Genomic DNA, 12,934 nt, shown 5'->3' with positions numbered 1-12,934 from the left:
GGCGGAGTGATATCAATCTGGCTAGAGTCAGGTTAATTTTCTGAAGCCCACGTGTTGATATCATGGCCTTGCACTCTATGGCAAGCCGTTTTAACATAAATTCGGTTTTACCGCCCTTACGTTCGAGATATCTCAAATTGTTTTATGACTAGACGTTTTAGCAATTTAAGATATCTCTAATTGTATTTTGACTAGTCAAAATACCTATTCGAGATATCTCTAATTACATTCTGACTAGTCGAAATGACATCAGATTTTCCATTGAGTTGTATGGAGACGTCAATTCAAGATATCTCGAATGAATTACTGACTATCTGAAATACCCATTTCAGATATCTACAATTAAATTACGACTAGTCAAAATTACAATTCAAGATATCTTAAATTGAGTTTTGACTAGTCATAATTCTAATTAAAGATATCTCAAATGCCACCATAATTCAAGATATCTTAAATGTATTTTTGGATAGGCGAAATGCAGTTTTGACTAGTAAAAAATAAATTTAAGATATCTTGAATTGTAATTTTGACTAGTCAAAATTCCTTTTAAGATATCTTGAATTGTAATTTTGACTAGTCAAAATTCCTTTTAAGATATCTCTAAATGAATTAGAGATATCTTGAATTATTCAGCTTTTCCATTTAAGATATCTTAAATTGACATTCTGACTAGTCAAAATGACGTTGGGCGTAGGAATAAGTTTACAATTGGGGGGGACACATGTCGGAAATCTGAGATTCGTAAATATTCAACAGAAATATATCTTAAGTACGCTACTTAAAAAAAAGGCTATTTAATCTTTTACTTTATTCCTTTATAAATGTGTCTTGCAAAAATAATGCATTTAAAATTTACATAATGCATTTGTTCATAAGATGTGAGCATATCACCAAACAAAATGACTGGAGTCTTTTATTAAGCAAAGGGAGATGTCTTTCAAGGGCTTCAGCCCTTGGCATATTTAGTGTCCGCATACGCACTAGAAAATCAAATATTTCAGTTGGATTAAAAACAATTCAGTAGGCCACACAAGTGCAAAGTTTGATATGTTTTATTTTGTCAAACTTGCAATAATGGTCAAAAATGAATTAATATAGGTTGACTGACCATAGAACCATCTCTTTCATTAAACAAAATTCTGAGATGAAAGAGCCCTCACAGACAATGTAGTGAACAAATTATTCACATTTTTAACATTAAGTAAAAGAAGAAAAGAAAATCAATCAAAATATGCTTATTCAGTTTGTCGAACTGTATGACTAATTAAACCAAATCAAAAATGAAGAAATATTTACCAACAATAAATACACATTTAATAGACAAGCTTTTTAACTCACTGATTACAGTGTGCTTTAACTGTTGGAAAAGCAGTTAGCACAGAGATATTCAGTTTACGAAGCATTGTTGATTTTATTTTGTTTCTTTTGTTTATAGGCCACATAACCCTAGATAGAGATCAACACCTCTGTGCTTCTGAACAATTGTACTTTACAGCCATGCATTTATAATTCGCCAAAAATGTGCCGGACACATAAAAGGATGGCAAACACTGGCTTAGGCAAAAGAGCCAAAATGTTTTTTCCGCCTTTCATTTGCAGCCACAAATTGCTTGCAAATTGACTTCTTGTCCAGTAAATCAAGTTTATCTTTATGTACATGACAGACAGCAACATGATTAAGCCTGTTTTGAGTCATTGTAGACCGGAGCCACGTTTTGAGTCTACGAAGCGCACTGAAACTTCTCTCTGCCTAAGAGGATGAAACGGGGACTACCAAAAGCAACCTGACCAGAGTTTCCACTTGCCCAAAAAGTCTACGGACCTCTCCAGGCAGTCCACCAATGATCCCTGCAGCTTCTGCGCTGTTGCTAAATGAGTAGTTCAGTCTAAACATAGAAAGTTGCACTGAAAGTAACTCTCTATTCAACTCTGGGTATTTCCCAATGACTGCAGCATCAATCGTTCCACTGAGAAGTGTCTCTTCCAACTTTTGCAAAGTCAGCAAGTCATCCTGGTTAAATAGCCCAGTGAGCTGTGCATCTACAACATCCAATACTTTAAAGAATTCACCTCTGTAGTGGTCCTTGGCACATTCAGGTTGATGTGTCTTAGCTCCTTCAGTGAAGCGTTTTGGGGGTGGCCTTCTCTGTGTAACTGTGATGGGTTTAACACCCAAAGACTGAACCTCAGCCATCGCCTTTTCAAAAAGAGTGTTGAAACTTTCTTGATTTCTTTTAGCCTTAAGTGAAGTCTGAACAACTTTCACAGCAGTCCTCATTCCAGCAATGGTTTGAGTTCTCTTCTGGAAAGAGATGCTCAGGCATTCAAGCTTATCAATCACAGGTGAGGCAAGGATGAGACCCAAAACTGTTTTACCTTTCCTAAACTGCCCCAGCAGTCCATTAGCAGTGGATGCTGTGTTTGAGGCACCAGAAGCCATCTCCTGCAAGCTAGCCAGCACTGACCCATACTGTGACAAAACATCTCTGATTGCTTTGCTCCGTACTGCCCATCTTGTGGGGCAGAGGGGTTTTATTGCAGTGCACGATGGATTCTCTGTATGTGCTGTTGCTGCATGGATTGCCTTAAACTTCCCTGACTGAGAGAAAAGAACTCCAAGCTGGTTCACCCAATCCAATGCGTCTCTGATCAGAACTGAGGCTAAGCAAGCTTTCTGTGCAATTAAATTAGTGCAGTGTGCTCCACAATGAACAAAAAGTGCTAGTGGCTGCTCTTGCTTTATCAGTGCCTGTACACCTGCATGCTTCCCAGACATATTGGCTGCTCCATCATAAGTTTGACCTCGTAAACCATGCATTGGTAAGTTTAATCTGAGCAGCACATCTTTAACAACAGCAGCAAGGCTTTTTCCTGTTGTTTCAGAAACTGAGTACAAGCCAATAAACTCTTCATGGGGCTTCATGTCACTGTCAATGTATCGCAGACAAATGCTTTCTTGTTCTTTCCCAGAAATGTCCTGTGTTCCATCCATAATAATTGCAAACTCAAAAATTGGTAGGTTTCTGATTGTATCTGCTATTTCACTGACAATACTATTGCTCATAGAACACAAGATTTCATTCTGTATCTGTGGACTTAGGTATTCTTTCTGAGACCTCAGCAACCACTTAGCCAAAAGGGCATCATCTTCTGCCAGATTTTTCAACAGTTGATACAAATTGCTGTCATCATCGTCATGCCCTCTCAAAGCTTGTCCCTGCCGTGCCAAATATTTTATGGAGCTCACAATTTTCTCCAGACAGTGCCTATTGTCACCTTGCTGAGTTGCCAAAGCACTGGATAATTGGGCATTTATAGGATGACTTTCTTGTGCAGTCACAGAAACAGCATGATGATGTGTGTGACTATTTTCATGTGCTTTAAATTTTTCGAATGCTTTTTTCCAATTTTTAAATCCAGAAGTGATAAAGGCGGGTTCGGATTTTGCACCAAATGGTGTGAGTTTGTCCTGGTAAATTGCCATGCAATAAAAACACAAAATGCCCTTTTTCACTGCATCATAATGTAGCCAGGGAAATTCCTTGTACCACTTTCCTTGGAAATGTAAAGTTCTGTTGGCTAGAGCTTGAGGGTCTATGAATTTTGGATGTGGCTGATTTGGCTCTGTTCTCTGTCCACTGACTTCAGAGTCTCTCAGCTGTGTGTCCCTAGTCTGAACTCCCTAGAAGGAAAAGTTACAATGTCACTCAATGCCCCTGAACTACACTTACTACAAGCAAAAGATTAAAATTTTCAACTTTTTTTGTGGACTCTCATGAAGTATCTACTGGTATGAGTTACTCTGTCTTACCTGTTGCTCCACTCCTGTCTCTCCCTCACTCTGACTTCCTGCCTCTAGCCCGGTTGCACTATCCTCTCCTTTTCCTGTCTCCTTTGTGCTGTCCCTGCAGTGTTGCTCCTAAACATATGAGATGGTTTCAGAAATGAGGTACAGCTCTTGAGCCTAATATGGCCAATTTTAAATCAAACAAAACATTTTATTTGTCACATTACAGACTTTACGCGCAGAGTTAATCGCAGAGGCAAATAAAATCAATCGATTAAATCCTTTCAGAGTATTATCTCATGGACTCTGAACTAAAGTCTTTCTGACAGGGAGCTGACAGTGTGTTGAAGAACTATGGACAGGGCGCTTTGAAGCATCTGGTTCAAAAACGCATTCTAAACCTTTGGTAGAAATCCATCTATCCTTCCATTTTCTGTACACCCTTGTCCCTTAGTGGGGTCGGGAGGTGCTGGTGCGGGGTACACCCTAGACAGGTCGCCAGTCTGTCCAGACCTTTGGTAGAAATTGCGCCTTTAATTCCAGTTTGCAGTACAGAACAGAGAAAACTACAGAGTTGTCAATGTTGTGTTAATCTATTTATAGTCTAAAAAGAGGAGCCAGCAGTTTATTTGAGGAAATAAAGGTGCAGAAGTTAATTAGTTGGTTAGCCGCTGCTAAGAATTAAAATTAACTCGCCCTGTGGTTTTAACTAACGATCAGGAGCGCGGCAGGTATAATATCTGTCCATTTCGGCTAAGCAAAACCACGCAAAAAATAAAAAATCCTCGTAAAACGCACGCCCAGACCGGGCTAATTTCAACACAAGGGCAACACAGGTGTTGCCCTTGTGTTGTGTGACTGTTACTCACACTGACGTTACTCTTTTTAAAAAAGCTGAGTAAGTCCTGCTGCTGTTTCAGCCTTTTAGTTGGTGGTGGCATTGTACTGAAATGAGATAAAAAAAAAAAAAAAAAGACATTTTGGCTAGCGTAGCAAACATCTAGAGGAAGTTAGCAGTTAAATATTGGATGAGAGATCATCCCAAGACTAAGATGACTAAACCAAAAAGATTCAGTTTCTATATATGAAAGTGAACTGACAACAAGACGTTATAAATAAGCAATATTCATAGCAGCATTCCCGACAGACCATTACCTCATTCACAAGTTTCTGACTTCTGTGTCGCTGTTTCCCTCCCTTCTGAGTGCTCACTCAGCAGTTCAGAGAGGGGAGGGGGAGTACAGTGACGTAACGCGATGCTGCGCCTTCAAAATAAAAGCACGCTAGTTAAAAAAATTTCAAAATCCAATATTTTGCGGTACAGTTTTTTGGGGGGGACATATCCACCTGGCTTCAATATTGGGGGGGACATGTCCCCCCCGTCCCCCCCGCTTCCTACGCCGATGCGTTACTGATATCTTGAATTACGAAACGGCTTGCCATATGTCATCACACAGGAACCGGAGGCGTGCGCTTTTGTTTTCAGAGAAGCTAAAGGGGGGTGCTGTAATGCTTTGTGCCGTCTCGCATGTGAAAATCAAGAGCTAGCTGGCTTTACCATAATTCCCAAGAGGCAGATGCTTTACCACAGTATAAAAACTGCATCTGGGTATTAACAGAACTGGCCCGGGCTGAGGAATATTCCTTATTTCCAGCTTGGACATGAGTCGATAGTAGCGCTTTCAGCTAGCCGTTTTTCAGTGCATTGTGTGCGTCGGCAGCAAGTAAATCCGAAATTCTTTGCAAATTTCTTAAGCATTCTTCAAGTATACTATTTTCGCCCTCTCTGCATATCCCATACTTAAAAAGCTCTTTCTATATTGTGGCATTTTCTTACAATTTTGTCGAAAACAGCCAGCGCCATTGAATGTTCAGGCAGCTTTGGGCAGCTTACAGCCAATAAGGGGCTTACACGCAATGTCTTATTTCAGATATCTTAAATTGTAATTCTGACTAGTCATAATTACGTTCGAGATATCTTAAATTACGTCTACGGATGTGTGACGCTTTCAATGACGAATCCGGTGACGTAATTTGAGATATCTTGAAAGGGATTTTGACTAGTCAAAATGTAATTGAAGATATCTTGAATTATTATTCTTCCTAGTCAGAATGTAAATAAAGATATCTTAAATTACCATTCCGGATAGTCAAAATGTAGTTTTGTCTAGTCAAAATGCGTTTTAAGATATCTGGAATGTAATTACGGATAGTCAGACGAAACCGAATTTATGTTAAAACGGCTTGCCATATGCACTCCTCTAAGACACACTTGTTGATGTTCTCGGAGGCAACACCTTAACACACCGACTCCTTGTGTGACTCAAAGTCAAAAGAAATCAGCAAAGAAGTCGGGAAGAGAACTGCGGACCTTCAGAACTTCGGTTAGTTCTTGTGTACAATTCCCAGCCGCCTTATGGTGCCATATTAATCTGTTAAATTACTGTATGCAAGTGTAAAGACCACAGGGATGTCTCGCCATCATACCGTTCAGGAAGGAGAATTAGAGCAGGAAAATCTTACTATGACAGCTAAGCTTTATTTCTGGTTCATCAGGTTCAATAAAGTCAATTTTAGGTGTGTATCAAGAAGATCGAATGCTAAAACTGACCAAAAAAAGAGGTTTCAAACAAAATATTAGTTTGTAACTTTGCACATTTATGCAGCCAGGTTAAATAGACCATATTTTAATTTCCTTACATGCATTGTCTTCCGCTTATCTGAGATTGGATCCAGGAGGAAAACCCAGACATCCCTCTCTCCAGCTCATTCTGGGGAGGACCGACTGGATATATATAGCCCCTCCAGCGAGTTCTGGGTCTTCCCCGGGTTCTCCTCCCAATGGGACATGCACAGAAACCCCGCAAAGGGAGAAGCCGTATTTAACTTTGTTGTTTGATTTTTCTCAAAATAGTAGCTTGCTTTTTACATAAATTGTACAGATTACGTCTCTCTGAAGTCCTTTCGGGCGTCTGGGGTTCTGGTTTTCCAGATGTCTGCCTCGGCACTCCTGGGGGGGGGGGGGGGGGGGCTCCTCATAACCACTATTGAGCATTTTTCTTATGGATTAACCTTACAAAAAAACAAGCGCACTCTCGCAAACACCTACAGGTGCTTGGATCCAGGTGCTTACAGATTCACTTCTACACAGATAAACCCTATCATTAGCTTTGGCTGTCACTAAATACATCTTTATGTATCAAACGATACCAGGTATTTTTCTGTTATGTTATCAAGGTGTTGGTTGCTTGTATCTGTGATGCTTTTTTTGTTGGTTTTGCTGTTCTTTTTATATCTCTCTCTGCAGGTGTAGAAGCAGACTCAGAAGACGTTATCTTGTTCTCTCCTTTTCCTCTCCTCTATTTTTATTTATATCAACCCTAACAACTCCTCGTTACAGAGGAGTGGACCAGTTTCGGTCCAATCTGCTGGCTTAATGGCTTTAACGACCGCCCATTACTAAGGGGGTGGACCTGTTTCTGTTGAATTTGCATGTTATCTAAGCCATTACAAGGCCTTTGTTAGGCAATGGTATAAAGCTTGTTACTCCACATTACTCCAGACTTTTTGAATTGAGAAAGCTTCCTGGAGAGGAAGCGAAACGTCTTCAACTACGGAAAACAAGTCCGGTTGCTTTGTTTTTTACTTTTTTTTGGAATGACCATGACCAGGATGACTGAGAATCCTCACAAGCATACTCCTCTGTTTTTGTCACATTTTCTCCCTTTTAACATATTTTTTTCTTAATTTTCTTTCTCTTTTACCTTTCTGTTTCTGTGTCCATTAAACTTGAAATAATCCCAAAATAATATCTAATAAAGCTTTTTGCCTATAAATCAAGCGGAGTGCAATGGCGGAAGCAGTAATGCTCCACTTGTGAAAGTAAATCAGTTGGGCTCTCTTTGGCAATAAGATTTTTTTATTGCTACACTACTAGATAGGACATAAAAAAGCTGGTTTGAAAATATTCACCTGACATTCAGATGGGTCTCAGAGGCTTCATATAAAATTCAGCTATATCAAATGTGTATTTAAAATTCCCCACTTGAGTAAAAGTCACATAGTTCTTTGAATTTTGTGTTCAGCTGTCTTTCAACAGGGAGTCTTTTTATTATCCCTGCAATATTTATCCTGATCAAGTTCACTTTTTGGTGTGTGTTTATCAAACTGGCATAAAAGGTGACTATTTTTCACATTCCACTCAGCTACAACAACATAAAAAAATATCTACTCAAAAATTGGAAGTACAGATGGAGTCCCAGATGAGGAGATAAAGCTATCAAGTGAAAATTAGTGTCTGTAAAATACAAGAGTGTGTTTTCTCCACATCACGGCTCATAATGCCAAATCCATTGAAATGTGTGCCTAAAATGGCTGGAAACAGGATCTCCAAACCCCACACGTCTCACATTATTTGTGTCAGTGATTTCCACTTTGCTCTCAACCAAGAGCGAGGTGGGTGATGCAATAAAGAAAGCAGACAGGCATCACATAGACTATCAGCTCATTTCATGTCATCGCCAAAGACTGAGCAATCACACCTCGCGGCTCCCAGACAGCGAGCCTTTTTCACACGAGCCTTGCATTTCGCGTGGCGCTGGAAATAATTGCCCTCCTTGCCAGGCAGTGTCATTAAGTCACAGGAAAAGTGAGACATGCCATCCGGTTAAAATGATAGGACACACAGGAAGGAAATGGGAGGCTGTTCAGCCGGCGAAGACCTGCGCTGAATGCCAAACATTTCAGCTATTTACAAAGAGGAGAGATGGCTGAGAGAGGCTGTATGACTGGACAGGAGCTGTGAGCTGACTGGGTCACATTGATAGCATGGAGACGCTGTCGAGTCCACATCATGTCCAATAAAATATCCTCTCAGTGCTGAGCTGGAACGATAAATTCAAATACTTGCCCTTGACACAGAAAACTGTGTATTTTAAGATTTTATGCCATGTTTGAAGACCGTAATCGCTCCTCATTTGAACTACGTCCCATCGAAATATTGCAGCAGGCAGCTATTTTAGTAAAAGCTGCACTACATACATATGAGAATAAAAAACATGTTGTGAATATAGCGAAGCGTTAAGCAGCTAAACGCAGACGTAGAAGCTTAGAAGCTGCTAAAGGCCTTAACAGAGCTCCAAAAGGGTGTCTGCTGGCTGAGGACTGCCAAAAATGCAGCCCCAGTAAAACCATCAAATACTTACACCAAGAGTATAGTTTTTAAAGTTTTTAGCTAATACAGGCATATTGTTCAAAGGTAACACTGGGCTCAGGTCTACAATATCTGATTAATAATAAGGTACTTAATGTTTGCCTACTCTCAACCAAACTAGACAAGCTACCAAAACCCAAACGCAGTTTAATCATGAATCTGTCCAAATAAAGTCAACTTTCCTGACCTCTTGGTCCGTTTGAGTACATTTTTAAGATATTCCTGCAGTGGTCAGACTTTAAATATTGAACCTCTTTTCCAGGAAGAATAGTCTGCATGAGTGGACGGACGGATGGATCTTGGATAGTTGAATGGAAACATAAACAGAGGCATGGCAGATGAATGATGGACAAATGGGTTTCAGGATGAATGGACATAATTATAGATACATAACATGCCCGGGCAAATTTTCAATTATAAAGGGTCATGGCAACAGCAAACAGGCTTAAATCGGAGGTGATTCTTTCTTACGTTTTTCTGAAAAAGTTTCAACACCTATCCAGGAATCATAGTCAGTTGTGGTGGCTCACACTTTAGTAACCTGCAGTTGTAGCGCTGCTGTTTTTAAATCCACGGAGACTCATCCTCCTAGGTGCATTCTGAGTCAGATGCAAACCAATAACCCACCCGTCACTGTCCTGGGTCGTTAGAAGCTATTGCTTGGTGTGAGTCGAGTACTTGGTCACCTGAATCCTAATGAGACTGCTTATGTAAGCCCTTTGGAATGATTTTTAGGTCCAAGTTGTATATATACAGGGGAGCTGATGGCACAATCCTCTGTTCAGTGATGACTTTTCTCTTTTGATGATTTCTTGCACCCCTTTTTCAAACCACCTGTTCTCTCTGTCTAAAAGCTGGATATTGTAGTCATCAAAAGTGTGGATTTTGTTCTGGAGGTGAAAGTCAGCTGCTGGCCCTTCTGTGCTGTGCCATACGTTACTGGTAGCTGTTGTTCAGTTTCTCCTATGTAGGAGTCAGCCGTCTTTACTGCATCGGACCGCAGACACAACGCCGCTCAGCTGAGGTTTGGCTCTTTTGTCTGAAAGTGTTTTTAGGTTTGAATTTTACCAGTATGCTGTATTTTGAGGAAATTCTCCTGAGTTTCTCAAAAACTCCTGACACATATGGAAAGACAATGTTTTTGAGTGTCTGTTTTCTCCTCTGTGTTTGACGCTGTGTTGATTTTACTGCTAGTTATGTTGGCCGACTTACCAAACACCCAGTTAGGATAACCACATGCTTGAAATGATTTCCTGACATGCTTGTGGTTTTTCCGTTTCTCCTCTGTGGCAGAGGAAATGTAGCCCGTCCCATAACTCAGAATTCGGTTAACAGCGAGTTTGTGTTCCAGTGGGTGTTATGAATCTGTGTGCAGGCTTTTGGTAAACCTCAGTTTTGAGACTCCTGTCTTACTCAATGTGCACAGCACAGTCTAAAGAGGGCAACATATTATTTTTGGTATCCTCTCTCTGGTAAACCTGATGTGTTGTGTGAATGCCTCAACTTCCAGTCATCCACGTGTCTAAACCAGTGAGTTGGTGGTGTTCCCTTGTAAGCACTAGAAATTGGCCACAATGGGTGAAACTGGGGAGCAGTGTTTTAGTCAAGTCACTATGCCTCGAGTCCGAGTCCAGGTTCGAGTCTCCAGTGTTCAAGTCCGAGTCAAGTCCAAGTCATTAAAAAAAATCAGAGTCGACTCCGAGTCAAGTCCACTACTCATCCGAGTCGAGTCACTGTTGATCCAAGTCAAGTCCTTATTGATCAAGTCGAGTCCAAGTTCCGCACTAAAGTAAGCATAGCCTACATGTTTTTAAACAAAAAACTCCACCACATTGCACTAATAATTTAGATATTAAAATCATACACCAAATAATATTCTGACATATTAAAATTATAGCCTAATGATATAAAAAAAGTCAAATCTTTTTCTCAATTTCAGAGTCAGAATGATCTGAATGTAGGAGTCCGAGTCCAAGTTCGAGTCATCAGTGCTCAAGTCCAAGTCAAGTCACAAGTCTCTAAATTTAGCTAATGACTCGGACTCGAGTTCGAGTCTCGGATTCGAGTACTACAACACTGCTGGGGAGCCCATGGCATACCCATGTTTCTGTCTGTAAATGTTGTCTCTGTACTTGAAATATATCACTGAGAGGCAGACGTCCAACGGGTTACAAAGAAATGAAATCTGCGTCGTTTCCTGTGTGGTGTGGAGTGTTTCCAACCAGCGGAGCTAAAATTGTTGCAAGATGTTTTACAATGTTGTATGTGACCGTGTTCATGCTGCTGACAACGGTTTTGAGAGACACCCATTCTTTTTGTAATTATAGATACACATTTCAGATAAAGGGATATCGGATGAATACGCAGATACGTTTTCATCATATATTCTGTTTTCTTTAAATTCTGTTTTTAGTCCACACTTTGTAGAAATGCTGCCTTTGTATGGATATGGACAGGGCTTTAAACCACGCAAACTTCATAAAAGGAACATTTCTTATTTTACATGTTCTGCGTTTATTTCAAGGAAAATTATAATCGATTTACCTAAGCAACTTTTTTTTGCTGTAACAGTTCATTTGAGGTTAATTACTATATTTTCAGGTGAAACTGAAAATATAGTAATGACTGTCACATGTTCTGCGTTTGCTGTGTCCTCTTCAGGGACAAAACAGGGACGTGGCGGGGACTTGAGTGTTTGAAACACAATGTGGAGAAAAAAAAACATAAAACATACTGGATCAGAGACTACTGAATTATATTATTTTAAAACCTTCATTTTAGTTTGTGTAGCTGCAGTATCACACATTACTGAAGCATAATGTTCTGGAAGGAAAAGGATGCAACCATGAGAAACTCCCAATAATAGTGATTAATTTCATTGCCAGGTGAGTAACGTGTTTAAATGGAATATTTATGTGATTGCCACACATTATTCAGATGGGAAAAAAAAACTAAAACCGCTCAACATCTGTACCGTTAGCATTTAAGACCAAACCAGAGCTCAAAAGAATGCCTTTAATTAGAAGCCCGCTTTAGTGCCACTCTGATGGTTCTTTATAAAAGTGCAATCTCTATACAACTCTAGCATTATGCAGCAGCGGGCAGAGGTAACAATAACTCTGCCCCTCTGGTGCTAAATAACAAAAATAAGTCAAGCACTTCATTTTTCTAGTGTGACCTGTCAACCTTTTAAACACCCCTTTATTAGTGAGAGAAAAAATAAAACGTCTCATGGCGACACTGTTTACAGCAGCAGAGTGCAATAAGCATTTATCCCAAATTATTCCCTCGTTTCTTCTTAGGGCTCCATTAAACAAGGTAGACACATTCCTGAGATTTTATTTGATATTAATAGCATGACAGTTTCTGCAGATTTGACTTCTTCACATCCATAATGGGAATCTCCTGTCTGACCATATCCCAAACGAGCTTGCAATATTCCAACAATATTCAGGTTGGCTGTGTTTAAACGATGCTTATTTAGCACCAAGAGACCAAAAGAAAGTTGATAAACTATCCCCCACGCCATTACACTGCCACAATCCTGAAACGCAGGTGAAACGCAGCATGGAGTGCCATCCATTTTATTTATAACCAATTTTAACCCAACTGTCTGAATGTTGCCGCTATAATGGAGAGTCTGCCTTTTTTCAATCTGTTGTCCAATTTTTCTTTTTTTTTTTTAACTGTATTGTTAATTGTAGCTGCAGTAGATCCTCTGCGTAATTCCACTTTCTTCCCCATTCAGATTCTAGGTTTGGTGATTTTTACCAGATCTAGCCACCTAAAAATAAAAAAAATAAAATATATAAATTGTTGCACTGTGATTGGCCGATTTACTATGTCGAAGATAAGGATTACCCATTGGTGGCCAGTCACTGTGTACATCTCCAACCACAAAATATATGTTAGCCCGCGGCAGTCCTCATGTCTAC

The 12,934-nt window shown here is 39.9% G+C and overlaps 1 protein-coding gene across 1 annotated transcript; it reads right to left on the bottom strand.

Moving 5' to 3' along the window:
- Window positions 1-693: 693 nt before the first annotated feature.
- On the bottom strand, window positions 694-3,903 carry LOC118564837 (zinc finger MYM-type protein 1-like). Its single transcript, XM_036144109.1, has 2 exons — window positions 3,812-3,903; window positions 694-3,682 (listed from the first exon to the last, which is right to left on the bottom strand). Exon 2 carries the CDS (start codon window positions 3,482-3,484, stop codon window positions 1,751-1,753), a length of 1,734 nt encoding a protein of 577 aa, XP_036000002.1. The 5' UTR covers window positions 3,485-3,682; window positions 3,812-3,903; the 3' UTR covers window positions 694-1,750.
- Between the last annotated feature and the right edge of the window lie 9,031 nt (window positions 3,904-12,934).

Source organism: Fundulus heteroclitus, chromosome 12 (assembly GCF_011125445.2).
Source record: "Fundulus heteroclitus isolate FHET01 chromosome 12, MU-UCD_Fhet_4.1, whole genome shotgun sequence".
Lineage (NCBI taxonomy): Eukaryota > Metazoa > Chordata > Actinopteri > Cyprinodontiformes > Fundulidae > Fundulus > Fundulus heteroclitus.
This window is presented reverse-complemented; position numbering and strand designations above follow the sequence as displayed.

Coding starts and splice junctions, on each gene's coding strand:
- LOC118564837 (XM_036144109.1), bottom strand. CDS start 3,484: ATGGCAATTTACCAGGACAAACTCACACCATTTGGTGCAAAATCCGAA.